The 18,051-nt window shown below is 50.1% G+C and overlaps 2 protein-coding genes and 1 non-coding gene across 3 annotated transcripts; 2 read left to right on the forward strand and 1 right to left on the reverse strand.

Moving 5' to 3' along the window:
* Positions 1–818: 818 nt before the first annotated feature.
* Positions 819–14,744, forward strand: ECI1 (enoyl-CoA delta isomerase 1). Its single transcript, XM_036279215.1, has 7 exons — positions 819–903; positions 1,005–1,118; positions 5,691–5,818; positions 10,251–10,397; positions 10,928–11,049; positions 11,148–11,326; positions 14,247–14,744. The coding sequence occupies exons 1-7, from the start codon at positions 858–860 to the stop codon at positions 14,411–14,413; spliced, it is 903 nt and encodes a 300-aa protein (XP_036135108.1). The 5' UTR covers positions 819–857; the 3' UTR covers positions 14,414–14,744.
* Positions 3,091–3,192, forward strand: LOC118642943. The gene has a single exon (XR_004961852.1). It is a non-coding gene; the product is annotated as a U6 spliceosomal RNA (small nuclear RNA).
* A 980-nt stretch (positions 14,745–15,724) lies between the features above and the next one.
* DNASE1L2 (deoxyribonuclease 1 like 2) lies at positions 15,725–17,515 on the reverse strand. The gene is made up of 7 exons (XM_036279214.1): positions 17,335–17,515; positions 17,160–17,248; positions 16,982–17,065; positions 16,809–16,909; positions 16,618–16,730; positions 16,248–16,499; positions 15,725–15,830 (listed from the first exon to the last, which is right to left on the reverse strand). Exons 1-7 carry the CDS (start codon positions 17,476–17,478, stop codon positions 15,777–15,779), a joined length of 837 nt encoding a protein of 278 aa, XP_036135107.1. The 5' UTR covers positions 17,479–17,515; the 3' UTR covers positions 15,725–15,776.
* Positions 17,516–18,051: the final 536 nt, after the last annotated feature.

Here is an 18,051-nt window from a genome sequence, read left to right on the forward strand (position 1 = left end):
CTGTTCAAACCCAGTGATCAGAACAAGACCATGTCCTGCCAGGCAATACAGAGGCTTGCTCCTCATGCCTCTACATCATCCCCCTGCCCGAGTGGGTAGCCATCTTTGTTTCTTGGTTATCTTTTCAGTGTTTCTCCCTTCCCTTTTTTTGTGGAGGAGGTAGCATCTGTGGTCCTGCAGCCAGTGAGTGCCTGTTGCAACTTGCAGCGAGTGTGCTGCCCTACTTGGCTTTGGGGGAAGACAGATGTTCTGTTTTTAGTCACCAGGCTATGCTGATCTCCATACCAATCAGAGCTCACACCTGAGGCAGCACCTGATCCCCATCCGCGTTTCCTCTCTAGCATGGATGGCAATTTGAAAAACCGGCCTGTTGTGAACTTGCCAGAGTTCCCAAAGTCCTTTATTACCCCTTAAACTCTCAAACCTCTCCGTGATCTCTGTGACTTATGTGCAGTCACTCCAGTTTCAACACTCCTGCCTAGGTAACTTGATTTTTGCCATGGGTGCAGCTGTAGGGGGTCGGGGGTAGTGCGGGTCTGTTCTTAGGGGCTTATGGGAAGGGTCTGTCCTGGGCAGGTGGCGCGAGCCAAGCCCTGCAACCCTCCACGTCGCAGCCCCAGTGGCCTAGTCAGTGAAGCCCATTACATCTGATAAACCAAGCAGGGCGGGGCTGCTCCGCCCTCCAGGAGGAGTGGCTTCAGGCCCCAGCGACCAGGAGGATTTGCGCCGGGCTTGACGCAGTTGGGTGGCGTGGATCTTGGCCGGCGAGGGGAGGTGATACTGGGAAAGGGGGCGTGGCTGGCCCCGACAGGCGGCGAGGCCATCCCAGCACCTCGACCCCACTTGGTCGGGTCAAGATGGCGCTGATGGCTGGAATGCGCGTCCAGGCGCGCGCCCTGCTCCGTGCGTATGCGTGACCTTCGGCGGATGGGCTGGGGACAGGGTATGGCGGGCTGGAGGCAGGAGGGGCGGCGGGCTAACGGGCCTCGCGCTGCGGTTTGCAGGGGCCTGGCTCCCGGGCGCGGCCCTCGGACGGACCGAGTCAGCAGTCAGCGGTGGAGTCGGCGTGCGACGTTTCGGGAGCCAACGGGTGCTGGTGGAGCCGGACCCGGCCGCAGGTAAGCATTCCCCTCGCCCTCGAGCTCTAGAGCCCGGGGCCTTCCGCACGCTGGGCCTCGCCGACTCCGTGCATCAGCCCATGGAGTCAGAGGTTCGGTGATTGTGCCGCCGCCCGTTACCGAATTTCCTGAGCTGGGTCCCTACCCACTGCCCACTGCCCACTGCCAAGGGATAAGAAAGGCGAAATGGAATGATGCCTTGCAGTGCTAGGAACCAGCCTGGAGAGCAGAGTCCCTGAGTTCGACTGGTGGGAATGAAGACAACGACAGGGATATAGGATCAGGTATTTCAAGGTACATTGGGCCACACTTAGCCCTGAGCTGCACAAACATAATGCAAGCCTAATTCGTTGAAATTGGGCGGGGGTTGAGTCTCTGACTGAAGACCTCCGGGCTCCCTGGACTCTGTCAGACACATAGTCGGCTCCCAACATTGCAGTACTGACAACAGAGCATGCTCTACAATGCAATTCATTGTATTATTTCCCCCAGACCTGGAATCCAGACTCATGTGAAAGCTACTTAATTTCTAAAGGCCATGAGAAAAAAACTCGTGGTTTGTTTTTTTTTTTATTAATATGTTTTATTGATTTTTCAGAGAGTTAGAGAGAGGGAGAGAGAGATAGAAACATGGGTGAGAGAGAGAGAGATCTATCGGCTGCCTCCTGCACGCCCCCTACGTGGGATGGAGGCCGCAACCTGGGCATGTGCCCTGGTGGGGAATCAATCCCGTGACCGTGCTCAACTACTGAGCCACATGGCCAGATGAAAAAGCCCACTTTTAAAGTCAATTTCTGTTGAGTTTAGAGCTTAAGAGTCATCAATGGAGGTGTTCATTTAAATGGGTCCTCTCCCCAACCCCCCAGTTCATTATGAAAATAAAAAATATTTCTATTTTTTGCCCTGGCCAGTTTGGCTCAGAGATTAGAGTCAGCCTGTGGACCAAAGAGTCATGGGCTGGATTCGTCAAGGGCTACCTGGATTGCGGTTCTATCCCCGCCCTGGTCGGGGTTGTGCAGGAGGCAAGCAATCAATGTGTCTCTCACATCTATGTTTCTCTCTCCCTCTTCCCCCCCCCCCCCCATCTGAAGAGAAATGGAAAAATATCCTCAGGTGAGGATTAAAAATATATATATATTTCTATTTTTTAAAGTTTGGCGGATGTGCCCCTTTAAGCTGTTAGAAACTTAAAATAATTGGAAGTATTTTTAGGATAAAATATTTTAATTTTTTTAATGCTTTCACGTGGCACAGAACCCAGCAGGTATTTTACTAATTAGCCAGGAGCCACAAGTGGAATCACTTCTACCACCACCAATCAGAATACCTCTTAACACTCTCCAAAGGGGATAGAAAAGGCACTTTTGAAAGAGAAACTTGTGCACTCCAGAGCTGGGTACTAAGAAGGCTTGGGGTCAGAGTTGGGCAAAGTTTTGGATTTTAGGACATGCTGTCCCATGACCTCCCAGTTGTAAGGCCTCAGCCTTTCAAGATGGTGCCCTGCTGTACGTTGGGGAAAACCACCCTCCTCCACCCCACCCCCCACCACACACACTGGTTCTACAGTGTTGCCCACACCTGGAATAGTGTCAGGACACCACTTTCTTGGCTTAGTTCTCTTGTTATCCCCTCTCTGGGTTGGGGCTGCCTGAACTAAGTGATGAGGGGCAGGCCTCAAACTAGGCCCAAATCCAAGTCCAACAAAAACCTGAGTTTCTGCCCTGACCTGTTTGATTCAGTGGTTAGAGCATAGGCACTCGGACCAAAGGGTTGTGGGTTTGATTTCTGGTCAATGGCATGTAACTGGATTTCAGATTTGATCTCGGGCCCCTGGGGCCATGTAGGAGGCAACCAACCAATCAATGTGTCTATCTCACTTGGATGTTTCTCTCTTCCTACCTCTCTCGCTCCCACTCTATCTGAAGATAAATGGGAAAAAAATGTCCTTGGGTGAGGATTAAAAAATAAATCAGTGCTCGCTTCGGCGGCACATATACTAAAATTGGAACAGAGAAGATTAGCATGGCCCCTGCGCAAGGATGACACGCAAATTTGTGAAGCGTTCCATATTTTTATTTACCTCAGTTGCAGTTTGTCCTCGGCCCTGGTTGGGTCATGCAGGTGGCAGCCACTCTATGTGGCCCTTTCACGTCGATGCTTCTCTCTCTCCCTTCTACTCTGTCTGAACAAAATATGGAAAAATGTCCTCGGGTGAGGATTAAAAAAAAAAAAAATCAATGAAAAAGTATACTTGGGTGGGGATGAACAAAAAAAAAACACCGGGGTGGGGGGGGGGACACCTGAGTTTCTAAACAGATCATTTACAGATTTAAACATATATATCAAAAAGTACAAAAACAAATTTAAAAGTATTGGATGGTGGTAATGGCTGCACAACATTGTAAATATATATACTTAACACCACTGGATCATACACTTAAAAAATGGCTTAAATGGTAAATTTTATGTTATGTAAACAAGTAAGTTTTTTTTAAGGATTGTTGAGATAATTTTTTAAGCAAATGCTTCCCCACCCCACCATGGAGGAACTCAGTAGCTTTGTTGGCTTGGTAGAAAGCCAGAGCTGGTTTTGTCCTCACTGCCAGACCCAGTTAACTTTCAGGAGTCTGGATGCTTAGATGAAGTAATGCAGTAAAAGTGTTTTTTAAATGTTTTTCTTTCAGTGCTATTACTGAAGCTGATTTTAGTTACTGAAACTATTCAACATTCCATTCAAGTAATATTTATTTTAATACTCGTCCTATGCCAGGGGTGTTGTTACCTCTGGTGTCCAAGTTCATCGAAATTCCTCTTTATTAACTCATGTTCACCTTTGGCCTCTTTTCTTTTAGCCTGGTTGAAACCAGGCCATCAAAAATTTGGTTGCCTCCAAAAAAATGGGAGAAAGAGAAGATACACATTGGCCTCTTTATTTTTCCCCCCGTGTCCTGAATTCTACCCCATCAGGCTCCACAAAAATCCAGGGACACCTTCAGAAACTTTCTTCTGAACAAAGTTTGGGGAGCTTCTGGAAGTTTTGATTGCTTCTTATATGTATATGTACATACCTGTAGCCAAGTAATAATTACCTTTTCCTCGTAAACTAAAGGCCTCAAAAGAGCCCATTGCCTTTAGGACTTAGTTCTCACTCCTAGAGAATGGCTTGTGTTGACGGTCCAGAGATTTCTAAGGTCCTGACCAGGGAAATGCACCCTAAATGAACAGTGGCATATTTGAAGTCCTTGGTGTCTGCCCTTGGCCAGGCAGTGAGAACAGATGGCCCCAGCCAGCCCAGGCCAGCAGCTGCACTGTCCACAAGGGCAGGCCCTGTCCTTGCTTTCCTTGCTGCTGGCATTATGAATGAATGGAGTACATCTGACACCAACCCCCTAATATTTTTCACCTTAAACAAGCATGAACCAGAGTTTCTCACTAGATTCCTCCTTGCACATCTAATTCTCAAAGTTGGCTCAGTCACGCCTTCAGAAACTAAGGCCATTTCCTACTACCACAGGACAGTGGACTTGTGTCTGGGAGAAAAAGATCAACGAAAATTTGTACATGAATGTTCACAATAGCCAAGAGGTGGGACCAACCCAAGTGTTCATTGGCACATGAATAGACAGACAAAATGCAGTATACAATGGGATATTATTCGACCTTAAAAAGGAATGAGGCTACCCTGACTAGTGTGGCTCAGTTAGTTGAAGTGTCATCCTGTGCACCAAAGGGTCGTGAGTTTGATTCCTAGTCAGGGCACATTACCCACGTTGTGGGTTCAGTCCCCATTCGGGGCATGTACAGGGGGAAACTAATCAATGTTTCTCTCTCACATCAATGTTCCTCTGTCTCACCCTCTCCTCTCTATTTTAAAAGGAATGAGGCTCTGATACATGTTACAACATGGGTGAACCTTAAAAACATTTTGACTGAAAAGAAGCCAGACACAAAGGTCACATGTAATCCTATTTATATGAAATGTCCACAGTATGCAAATCCATAGCAACAGAAAGTAGATCAGTGGTTGCCAGGGGCTGGAACAGGAGGAATGGTGACTGCCCTGCTGTTTGGTTCAGGATTTCGTTTGTAGGTGATGGAAATGTTCTGAAACTGGATAGTGGTTGTAGAACAGTGTGAATGTATTTAATGAACCTGAATTGTTCACTTTTATGTTTCTGTGGGGTTTTTTATTCCTAATCTGAGAATGTTTTTCCACTTATCTTCAGACAGAGTAAGAGAGGAGGATGGTGAGTGAGTGAGAGAGAGAGAGAAACGTTGATGTGAGAGAGACACATCAATCAGCTGCCTCCTGTATGCCACCTGCTGGGGATGGAGCCTACAACTTGGGCATGTGTCCTGACGGAATCGAACCAGGACCTCTCAGTCACTCAAACCACTGAGCCACACCAGCTGGACTGAATTGTCCACTTTTAAATGGTTAATTTATGTTATACAAATCTCACCTCAACTTTTAAAAACCATGTAATTTCCCATGGCCAGGTTGAGGGTACAGGGTAAATAGGGGTACTTTTCCAGTGCTGGGCATGAGCTTTCTCTTCATTTTCACACTAGGAATTGCTGTGATGAAGTTCAAGAACCCCCCGGTGAACAGCCTCAGCCTAGAGTTTCTGACAGAGTTTGTCATCAGTCTGGAGAAACTGGAGAATGACAAGACCTTCCGAGGCGTCATCTTAACTTCGGTGGGTGCCTGTTAGCTCCCTAAGGCCCTAACTTCCCTGATCAAAGTGCGAACCTGTTACCAGATCAAAGTCCAAACTCGAAGACCATCTGCACGTCACATAGTGTGGAATAACTAGGCAGGTGCCCCAAGAGATTTCTAGGGCTCTTGGTCCTCAGCAGGCGACATTTAAAAAATTTTTTTTTCTGTATGGATTTTAGAGAGAGGAAGGGAGAGGGAGCGAGAGAGAGAAACGTTGATGAGAAAGAACATCGACTGGCTGCCTCCTGCATGCCCCCCACTGAGGATCAGGCCCACAACCTGGGCATGTGCCCTGACCGGGAATTGAACCGGTCACCTCTTTGTGCATGAGTCGACGCTCAACCACTGAGCCAACACTGGCTGGGCTATGCAGGTGACATTTTTGCAGATACAACCTTCAGCCCATGTTGATTCATGAAGGATAGACCCTGCACAAACTGGGCAGTGGATTCCTGGGGTGCCCTCCTGAGTGGTCCTCAAAGCCTGGGCTAGTTTTAACACCGAGACCCACAGGACTGGGTGCCTCATGTGTTCCTTCATCTCTCCAGTGGACATCAGCCCAACCTGCTCTGCCAGGCACCACAGGTGCCAAGAGAGGACACAGATAAGACCAGGCCAGGAGGTGAAGTACGGACCCAACGTAACAGGCCATTTGTCAGGTCAGGAAGAGTACTAGGGTCACCTTTAAAATTAGGGGCCACAGACAGTATGAGTGTCCCGTAAAGCTTAGTGCCACCATATTACAGATACCTATGGGGATGTCTTACCCTGCTGTCAGTAAAGGTACAGGAAACAGACCGCCACAGCCTCTTTCAGCCAAGGTTTGGAGCACCCACTGTGGGCATACATCTGCTTTATTATCCCTCAGGTTGTCCCAGGGGTAGCCTGGTGTTGTCAAAGCTCTGAGGAGCCTGGCTGTACTGGGGGGAACCAGCACTGTGCTGGAGACAGAGACCAGCAGGGGATTCCTGGGAACTGGGTGATGCATATACCTTGTGGGTAATGTGAAGCTGGAGTTTGCAGAACAAAGCCTGTCTCCATGCCCTGGGGGAGAGATTATTCCATGTTTCTCCTAGGTTGGGCCTGATACTCATGGGTGTAGATTGTTGAGGGCCTGGTGATGGAATCCCAGGCAACTTTTTGACAATCACAACACAACTTCCTGGAGATGCTAAAACTGCCTGGGAACTTTTCACCCTGGATAATGTCTGAAAATACTCCATTTAAGATGTCACTACAGTCCTGGCCAGTTTGGCTTAGTGGTTGGAGCATCAGCCTGTGGGAACTGAACCAGAGTCCCTGGTTCAGTTCCCACTAAGGGCACGTACCTCAGTTGCAGTTTGTCCCTGGCCCCGGTTGGGGTCGTGTGGGTGGCAACCACTCCATGTGTCTCTCTCATGGATGTTTCTCTTTCTCCCTCTCCTGCTCTATCTGAAGATAAATGAAAAAAAAAAATGTCCTCGGGTGAGGATTGAAAAAAAAAAGATGTCACTACATAGCATGACATTTTCTTTACTGTGCTCTAAAATAAGAAAACAGTATATCACCAAATATGGACCTTTGGAATGAAAGGGGGAAGAAAGCTATCATTTTACCGAGGCCCCCAGCCTCCATGCTTGTAAAGGTCTCTGCTGCCTCCAGGCATCAAAGTCACATAGCCCTGAAGGAGGGGAGCCAGCATTTGTCCCTCCAAAGCCCATATTCTCCCCACTACAGCGTGATTGCCCCCTAAATGTATCTCTATATTGTGTTCTGTATTGAGTACCTACTGTGTATGTAGTAGCACAAGGCCTGCCCAGGGGGTCCTCAGCAGTTGAGTGTGGAGTGATGTCATTAGTGTCATGTGACCACATCACAAAGCACACAAATGGAGTGGCTTAAAACAACAGAAATGTACTCACAGTTCTGGAGGCCAGAAAGTCAAAATCAAGGCATGGGCAGGGCTGACTCCAGTGGGCCCTAGGAGATAATCCTCCTTGGCCTCATCCCACTGTGGCGCTCCTGGTCTTCCATACTTGTCTCCACCACTCCAGTCTCCTCCATCTTCACAAATGTCTGCCCTGTGTCTCTGTGTCCAAATGCCCTCTCCTTAGAAGAACACCAGTCACAGGATTTAGGGGCCCCCCTACTCCAGTATGACCTCATCTTTTTCTTTTTTTTATCCTCACCCAAGGACATTTTTCCATTTTTTATTCAGATAGAGTGGGAGGGAGAGAGAGAGAGAGAGGAACATCGACATGAAAGGGATACATCAAGTGGCTGCCACCCACACGGCCCAACCAGGGCCAGGGACAAATGGCATCCAAGGTACATGCCCTTAGCAGGAACCAAACCCAGGTCTCGCTGTACCTCAGGCCGACGCTCTAACCGCTGAGCCGAGCCGGCCAGGGCCAGTGTGACCTCATCTTTATCACATCTGCAAAGACCCTATTTCTTTTTTTTTTTTTTAATTCTCACCTCCTCCCTGACCAGTTTGGCTCAGCAATAGAGCATCGGCCTGCAGACCAATGAGTCCCGGGTTCGATTTCAGCCAAGGGCACGTACTCGGTTGCAGTTCGTCACGGCCCTGGTCGGAATTATGCGGGAGGCAACCAGTGGATGTGTCCCTCTCATGTCGATAAATAGAAAAATATCCTCAGATGAGGATAAAAAAAAGAATAAAAAAAAATTCCTCACCTGAGGATATTTTTCCATCTACCTTCAGATAGAGGGGGAGGGGGGGAGAGAGAGAGAGAAACATCCATGTGAGAGGGACACCTCGACCGGTTGCCTCCTGCACGACCCCGACCAGGGCTGGGGACCGAACCACAACCAAGGTACGTGCCCTTCACTAGAATCGTACCCGAGACTCTTTGGTCCACAGGCCAATGCTCTAACAGCTGAGCCAAACCAGCCAGGGCAAGACCCTATTTCTGCATAAGGTCATGTTCACAAATCTGGGGGTGAGGATCTGACCAAGTCTTTTTCAGGGACACAATATGGCCCACTACAGATGTGTTGCTAAATCACAGAAACAGGCCGCCCCACACTCCTAGTTTGTCTGACAGAGATTGTCCCAGTTAGGATCATGTGGTTTATTCTCTCACATCCAGAATATAATGCTTTGCCTTTGATGTCCTGAAACAGGACTATGGGCAAGTGCTGTTATCCTGCCCAACATCTTGCTAATAAAATGTATTAGATCTTGTGGGGAGAGGAGGGTAGGGGATTATGGTGGGAAAAGGATGAGGAAAAGGGCAGAAAAGCTGAGTATAAAGTCCTGCCATGTCCTTAAAGCAAGAGCCACTCTGTCCTTGCTGCCATCCCTTCTCCCCAACTAGGAACTGGCTTCCAGGTCCCTATATCTGGCCCGTGAGGAACAGTGGACTTAGTGTAATGATCACACATCTTTCTCTTTTGGGTCTTTTTAAATTATAGGAGTAGAACACATTCCAGGGAAACAAGGTCAGCCTCCAGGTATTGCAAACACATAATCACATGTATGTACAACACCTTGCACTGCAACTTGCTTTTGTAGCTTAATGTAAAGATGTAGGGGCCATGGAGTGTGATTGTCCCATAGTTTATCTGCCTGCTCTTCACACACACTGGGTGGTTGTCATTCTCACAAGCAGTGTGGCCATTTCTAGTTATCAAAACAGTAAGTAATCAAAATAGCCTCAGGCATCCCCCTGTGACCATGTGGGAGCCCCAGGGGTGAGTGTCGCCCAGGTGAAGACTGCTGAGCCATCTCTCCCTGTCTGTATTCTTGGCCAACAGTCCAGAACTTGGTGCCAGAACACTACTGGAAAGTGCCATTGTGCTGGCAGCCCTTTATTCCAGCCTGTGGTTCCTCTTCTGTGTTTGCTCCGCCTCCCTTCCTTGGCAGCTTTCTTAAGACCTGGGGCACACAGGACACACATGCCTTCAAGATCATTCCCCAGATTTCTGTCTCACACATGACAGCCCAGGCAGAGGTCTGGTTTCTTGACTGGTCACTGCCCCTTTTCTGATCAGACAGCAGCACCTCTCTGTCTGTACCAGTCTGCCACTGGCTTGACCTTTGGGTGTAAATCAACATGTGCCCTCAACAGACTGTCAGAAATTCTCCCCACACCTCTGAGTTTTCTGCCTGGGATACCACGTAGGTTATGTAGAGCCCAGGGGAGCACCTGACCCTGCCTGGCTGTTCCGCTTTTGCCAGCTTGAACTTTGAAAGGGAAGAACATCCCAGGATGTAGAAGTAATAGAGTCTGAGGGAGATTGAGACAGTCCTGGAGCTCTAGCTCTGGGCTCCTTGGGGAAGTGTCCTGCCACCATGAGCATGACCTCAGCCTTGCTGCCCCTTGAGCACCTGTGGGCTCCCCCTGCCCTGAGGCACATTGCCCTGGTAGGTGGATTCTGATGAGGCCCTGGCTCCCTCATTTACCCAGGACCGCCCCGGGGTCTTCTCTGCCGGCTTGGACCTGAGAGAAATGTGCGGAAGGAACCCAGCGCACTGTGCTGAGTACTGGAAGGCCGTGCAGGAGCTGTGGTTGCGGCTCTACCTGTCCAACCTTGTGGTGATTGCCGCTGTCAATGTGAGTGTTTCCACTCCCGAGTGGCCTTGCGGACTCCCTGGGTACTGTGGCCCTGCCCTCAGGGAAGTCTTCAAAGGGGAGGGGTGCCTTGGGGAGACCCTCAGATTGCACAAGTAAGCATGCCATTACAGATCACTGACACGGTGACAAGGTGGAGGCCACAGGGGTCAACTCACTAGCTGGGTAGGGGCAGGGCCCAGGATCCAAGGACTGTATAGGGAGCAAGTGGGGAATTGGATCCACATTTTGAAAACATCACATTGGCCTGACCTGGGGAAGGCAGGAACAGGCCGCTAAAGTAAGGTACTGGAGCTGAGGTTCCAGAATTCGTGTGCCCCAAAGAGATGTGGTGACAACCCAAGTAAGGTGCAAGGAGGGCCTGAGCCTGGTGGAGGGGAGGAGTGGCAGGGCTAGGTCACTCAGCGCTCACACCCACCAGCAGGCCATTCCTCAAGACCCTGGCTCTCTAGAATACTACTGGGACCAGCAGTAGCAGCACTCAGAGCCCACTGGTCTTGCTTCCCCTGCAGGGATCTAGCCCTGCTGGAGGCTGCCTGATAGCCCTCACCTGTGACTACCGGGTCCTGGCTGACAACCCCAAATACCTCATGGGGCTGAATGAGACCCTGCTGGGCATTGTTGCCCCTTTCTGGTAAGGCTAGGGACTGCACCCATATCCCACTTGGCCCGGGGATAAACCAATCCACCTGGGAGCTCCCAGCCCCAGGTGAGTGGATGTCTGCATTCCAGGTTCAAAGATACCCTTGTGAACACTATTGGGCACCGTGCTGCAGAACGTGCTCTGCAGCTGGGGTTGCTCTTCCCGCCAGCAGAGGCTCTCCAAGTGGGCATGGTGGACAAGGTAGTGCCTGAGGACCAGGTGCAGAGCACAGCACTCTCAGTGATGGCCCAGTGGCTGGCCATTCCAGGTGAGGAGCACAGGGAGGGCCAGCTGCTGTGGGTACTGGTGGGCAAGCAAAGCCTCCTTCCCCCTCTCTCCCCAGTCTGGTATTCCTGGTGAGTCCAGAGAGTTCTCATGTAAAGGTGTACTGTGGCCCTGGCTGGTGTGTCCAGTGGTTAGAGCATCAGCCTGCACACCGAAGGGTCCTTGGTTTGGTTCCTGGTCAAGGCCACATACCTGGATTGCAGGTTTGATCCCATGTGTGGGGCAACCAATTCATGTGTCTCTCTCATTCCCCCTCCTTCTACTCTCTAAAAATTAATGGAAAAAATATCCTTAGGTGAGGATTAACAACAACAAAAAGTGCACTGTGCAAGTCTAGAACATGCAGACTGACTTAGTGTCCCGGGGCTACTATAACATTATCACAGGTAAAGTGGTAGTGGAGGGGTGCTTAAAACGACAGAAATGCATTCTCTCACATGGTTTCCTTTATCTCAAATCTCCCTTTCCTTTCTCTTATAAGGACACTTGTCATTGGATTTAGGGCCCACCCCAAGTCCAAGATGACCTCATCTTAATTACATCTGCAAAGACCCTTTTCCAAATGAGTTCTGGTTCTAGAGGGGTGGTTAGAACTTTCACGTGTCTTTTGGGGGTCCACTACTCAACTCTCTATACAGACAATTGGAAGTAGCCAGCATATCTATTTCTAGAAATAGGGCTGGTTATATCAACTATAATAGGGACCTGGGTTAGCAGACTGTATATAAAGAGCCAGGTGGATTTCTGTCTTTGTGGGTCACACAGTTTATGCCACAACAAAGGCAGCCACAGAGAGTACGTGAACATACAAGCATGTCAGTGTTCTATAATACTTAGGACAATTGAAATTCGAACTTCATATAATTTTCACATTGTAACATTACCCTTTTTTCAACTGTATAAAAATGGTAAAAAAACCATTCTTAGCTCATGGGCCATGGGGTGACCAAATACTGTGCAGCTGTTAATTATAATAGGATATTGAATGACTTGGAAAATACTGTCAATGAGCCCTGGCTCAGCTGGTTGGGCATCATCCTATGAACCAAAAAGTTGCTGGTTCAATTCCCAGTCGTGGCACATGCCTGGGTTGTGGGCTCGACCCCCAGTTAGGGGTATGCAGGAGACAACTGTTTGCTGTTTCTCTACCTCTAAAATCCATTTAAAATCTTTTTAAAGAACTCTGGCCAGTTTTCTCAGTGGTTAGAGTGTTGGCCTGTGGACCAAAAAGTCTCGGGTTTGATTCCCAGTCAAGGGCACATACCTGGATTGCAGATTCAATCCCTGACCCCTGTTGGGATCATGTGGGAGGCAACCAATCTATGTGTCTCTCTTACATCAATGTTTCTCTTTCTCCCCTTCTCCCTCCAATGGGAAAATATCCTCAGGTGAAGATTAACAAAAAGAAAAAACCTTTTAAAAAAGATTCTCAATAATCCTGGCCAGTTTTGCTCAGCGGTTAGAGCGTTGGCCTGCGGTCCAGAGAGACCCGGGTTCGGTTCCTGCTAAGGGCACGTACCTCAGTTGCAGTTTGTCCTGGCCCTGGTTGGGTCATGCGGGTGGCAGCCACTCAATGTGTACCTTTCACGTTGATGTTTCTCTTTGTCTCTCTTCCTCTCTCTCCCTCCTGTTCTGTCTGAACAAAAAAAAAGAAAAAGAAAAAATGTCCTCAGGTGAGGATAAAAAAAAAAAAAGATTCTCAATAATATAGTTGAGTGAAAACAAACTGGCTAAAAATGCAATCTTTAGCCCAGCCAATGTGGCTCAGTGGTTGGGTGTCGACCCATGCACTGGGAAGTCACCAGTTCAATTGCTGGTCAGGGCATATGCCCAGCCTTGTGAGCCCAATCCCCAGTGGAGGGCATGCAGAAGGTGGCCAGTCTCTTTCATCAATGTTTCTAGCTCTCCCTCTCTCTACCTCTTTCTCTCTAAAATCAATAAAGAAAAAAAACAAACAAACAATTTTTTAAGGCAATTTTTATATTATCATTCTATATGGTTGTGGTTTTGTTTTGTTTTTTAATCCTCACCCAAGGGTATTTTTCCATTTTCTAGAGATAGTGGGAGAAAGAAGGACAGAGAGAAAGAGCAAGAATCATTGATGTGAGAGAGACACATCTATTGGTTGCCTCCCACACGTACCCCAACCAGGGATGGGGATCGAACCTGCAACCCAGGTATGTACCCTTAACCAGAAATCAAACCCATGAGCCTTTGGTCTACAGACTTCCACTCTAACCACTGAGAACACCAGCCAGGGCTCATCCTATATGTTTTGTTTGTTTGTTTTTCTTTATTGATTTTTAGAGGAAGGGAGAGGGAGAGAGAGATAGAAACATCAATGAGAGAGAACATCGATTGGCCGCCTCCTGCATGCCCCACACTGGGGATCAGGCCCACAACCTGGGCATGTGCCCTGAATGGGAATCGAACCGAGACCTCTTGATGCATGGGTTGACACTCAACCACTGAGCTACACCAGCCAGGCTCCTCCTATATGTTTTTAAAAGAAGTCAGTGGGTAGTGGGAAATAAGTGATTTTCATTTTCTTCTTTTTTTTTACTTCAATACTTTTTTCCTTTATTGATTTGAGAGAGAGAAGAAGTGAGAGGGAGAGAGATAGAAACATTGATAAGAGAACATCGATTGGCCACCTCCTACATACCCCCCACTGGGGATCGGGCCCACAACCTGGGCATGTGCCCTGACCGGGAATCGAACTGGCGACCTCTTGGTGCATGGGTCAGCGCTCAACCACTGAGCCACACTGGCTGGACCTTTTTGTTTACTTTTATCCTCTAAGTTTTCTACCAAAGTTTCTGTTGGAACTCTCTTTGGAAGGTTGGGAATGATGCCACTGTCTCAGAGAGTGGGTTTTCACATGTGGATCCTGTTATCTTTAGACCATGCTCGACAGCTGACCAAGAACATGATGCGAAAAGCCACAGTAGACCGCTTGGTGAAAGAGCGTGACTCGGACATCAAGAACTTTGTCAGTTTTATCTCCAGAGACTCCATCCAAAAGTACTTGCAGATGTACTTAGAAAAGCTCAAACAAAAGAAAGGCTAACAGCTGAGCTGCCCACATAGGGTTTATGCATATTCACTCTTCCGGGGACCTTCTGGTCCCAAGGGGTTTTAAACAAGATATTTTCTGATTTAAAAGTCCTGTCAGCTCTTTGTTTTACTGATCTTCCCAAAACGCCCTGTTCCCTGTAGCCAAGGCCTAAGGCCCACCACCACAGAAGTGCCTTTTCTGCCTGGCAGGTGGGCAGGGTGGGGTTGATGGTGCAGTGTCTGGATTTGGGAATTATGAACTGGCAGGTGGAACTCTTCTGGATCTTGGCAGTGTCACTACTGATTGTCTCCTTTCCCAAAGAATTGTGACTAAAGTTCTCAGGTTGTCCCATCCCTGACTGCTGGGCTGCCTGATTGCTAGAAACGTAAGGCAGTCATGGACCCTGATGATCCACACAAGACCCCCCAACCCCCACCCTGAGATAAACCCTTTGGCCACCATATTTGTTCATTTAGATGGAGGAAGTGTATAACAATTCAGAGAAATCGGGAGCTTAGGGGTGAGGGAGGCATTACTTGAGAGGCATTCTATGTTTCAAGGGTCCTAGATCTTATTTTAGAAAGGTTTGTCAAAAAAAAAAAAAAAAAATGTTCAAACTCGTGACAAAAAGGCTTTTCCTCCCATACAATTCAGGATAGTTACCAAATCCTGCCAAAGATGAGATGTTTCAAAAACTAGAAACCTCGTCAGGCCCTTGTCAGTTATGCTGTGTACTCCAGCTCTGCTTGATCCTGATCCTGAGGTCATGGGTTCTGTGGGCAGGACCTTAAGCTGACCCCCCTGCAGTGATGGACAGGGCCCCTGATATAGACCAGTGTCTGAGGGTTTTTGCAAGATCAGGGACTGCAGGAGGGAGATTGGGCTGGGAGGTTGGATTTGAAGGCAACACTATACCTGTGTTGAATACTGATCCTCACTGCATTCAGTACAAATTCTTGAAAGAATTTACAATGGTCTGGAGGTGTTAGTTCCCAGCGGGACATGAAATGGGCAGGCCAGACTGTGCCTGTTCCCTAAAGAACCTGCTGTGCTGCAGGACCAAGGTTTGTGCAACAGGAAGAGTCCTAAGAAAGGACACGGAGGCCTCCAAGCCGACCTTTTTGTGGTCCTGACTGAACACTCGTTTATTGAACAGAGCCACACTGAGTTCCTGTGAGGTAGGTAGTGGTAGGCCATTTTACAGATGGGGGAACAGACTTGAGTATTTCTGTAACATGTTGATGGCCAACTGTTTAGTCCTAGTTGACCCTGCCCTGGAGCCTTGCTGGGGATAAGCCAGCCACCCGAAGGAACACTGGAGCTGTTCCTCTTGGCCAGTCTGCAGGCAGCATGCCCTGACCAGTCCTCAGAGCTGTTAGTGGGACTTGAGGGTCACCTCCACAGGAAAATGGTCACTGATGGCAAGGGCCTGGAGGGAGAGGGGACCAAACCTCAGAAGCCCTGCTGGGCAACCTGTCTTCCCTGAGGCTTCATCTCAGAACTGCCCCCCACCTAGGATGGAGCCTGCTGGGTTTCTAAAAACCTCTGCATGTGGGGGAGCAGGCCAGTGAGGCCTGGGCTGTCCACCCCTGCTGCTGCCTGCAGGTAGGGTGGGGGTACAGACTCAGAACTTCACCTCACAGAGGCAAAGGGCATCCTATCCTGCCATCCCAGACTTGTTCTCCATTCAGCCTGAACTGAGCCTCTAGGGGCCTTTTGCAGAAACTAGGGCAGGGAGAGGATTGCCAGGTGCACTGAGGCTGAGCCTGGGCAGAAGAGAACTGGCTCCTGTCTGCCAGTGCAGAGCAGCCTGGGGACCCCCACCCCTGTAGAGTTCAGTACTCACCTGCGTCTGGTCCAGGCCAAATACCTCCTGGAAGTTGTGTACCACCGCTGACTGGGGCTTCAGGCTCCTGCGCAGGCGAGCGCCACAGACAACGATGCGGTCGTAGGCGCAGTCAGAGTTGCCTACCGTGGTGTCAGCGCTGTCTGGGATGAGCCACTTAAACACTTCGCTGCTGCGCAGGCGGATAGCCGCCCAGTCCTGCTCCCGCACATAGCTGCAGTCCGCGTTGAAGTCGCCCAGGAACAGCATGTCCTGGGGGGGGGGGGGGGCAGACACTAGAGTCTGAGCCACCCTAGACGAGCCCATGGCTCTCTGGCTTCCCCCAAGGCCCGCCTCCTAGAACCCAGGGCTGTGCAGGCCCGCGGCTTACGTCAGTGCCCCACTTGTCTATCACATCCAGGTACACGTCGTACAGAGCGTCAATCTCCGCTACCGCCTGGTGCGGTGCAGCGTGCAGTGGGACCAGCACAAATTCCTTGACAGCTGCTGGAGAGGGTGGGTGTCAGAGGCGGGGTAGGGCCTGCAGGAGGGGCGGGGCCTGCAGGAGGGGCGGGGCCTCACCGGAACTTGGGACTGAGAATTTGACTACGAAAGGTTCACGACTGAAGGTGTCCTCCGGATCTGGGTACTGGTACTTGTCTATGACTGACACCGCGTCTTTCCTGGGGGCAAAAGGTGGTGGGTGTGCTGAGCTGGCCACCGTCTGCCCCACACTCCGCGTCCCCGCCCCTCACCTGTAAACGAACAGGTACATTTCCTTATAATGTTCCCGCCCCAAGGGCTCACTGCTCACGAAGCTGTACTCGTGCCTGGACAAGCTGCGGAGATATGGGTCAGGCCCTGAGTCAAGGCACCACGCTGAGGCCTAGGATGCCAGCCAGAGCTCCCAACGCTGGGCCCTGCCCGCCACACCTGTTGATCTGCTCCATGAGTGCAGACACTGCGCTCAGGTCCGGGTCTCGCACCTCCTGCACAAGCATGATGTCATAGCCAGCCAGGATCTGGAGAAGGAACCACCGGGGCGGGGTCACGAGCTACTGATTCGCCCGCAAAACCCAGCAGCAGCCCCGGCCCTGTCCCCTCTCACTTGCGCGATTACGCTGCCACAGGCGGAGTCCAAAACTTTGCTGTCACCGAAACTCTGGATATTGAAGGCTCCAATGCGCAGCGCTGCTGCCCCGGCGGCCCCCAGAGCCCAGAGTATGGCCAGTAGGGCCCGGGGACATCCCATTGCACGGAGCGAGTGGGCTGGGAGGGACAGACAGCCTGCGTGAGCGCAGACCTGGAGTCGGACATACCCAGCTACCTCTTACCTCCCCAGACATGGGGGACCTGGCAGTATATACCACCCAATGCTGGCCTGCACCAAGGCACAACCTCCCCCTGCGCTTCCCATGTCTCCCCAGGGTGGTGCGCTAGGCTCATGCCATTTTCCTACTCCGTAGGAAAACTGAAGCCCAAATAGAAGGACCCCATTACCATCCAGCCTGAGTGGGCCCAGCCCCCAGATTCACCTGAGATGTGGATGGGGCCGTACCAGAGAATCAGGATCTGGGCCCAGGTAAGGATCTGAGGTCCAGGCTGGGAGTGTGTAGGTGATACCAGGCAGATGCTACAACTCTTGTGCCTGGGCACAGGCAGGTATTTGAGGCCCTGGTCCAGGGAGGGGCCTGACTGCGTTGGGTCCCGCCCCCTCTACAGAGTTGGTGCCAGAATTCCTGGCTCCCATTCCTACTGAGACCCAAGAGGGCAAAGCAACGGGATCCACCCTAAGGCTGCTCCAGCCCCTAAGTCTGTCAGAATC

This window comes from Molossus molossus, unplaced genomic scaffold (genome assembly GCF_014108415.1).
Source record: "Molossus molossus isolate mMolMol1 unplaced genomic scaffold, mMolMol1.p scaffold_m16_p_3, whole genome shotgun sequence".
In the NCBI taxonomy this organism is placed as follows: domain Eukaryota; kingdom Metazoa; phylum Chordata; class Mammalia; order Chiroptera; family Molossidae; genus Molossus; species Molossus molossus.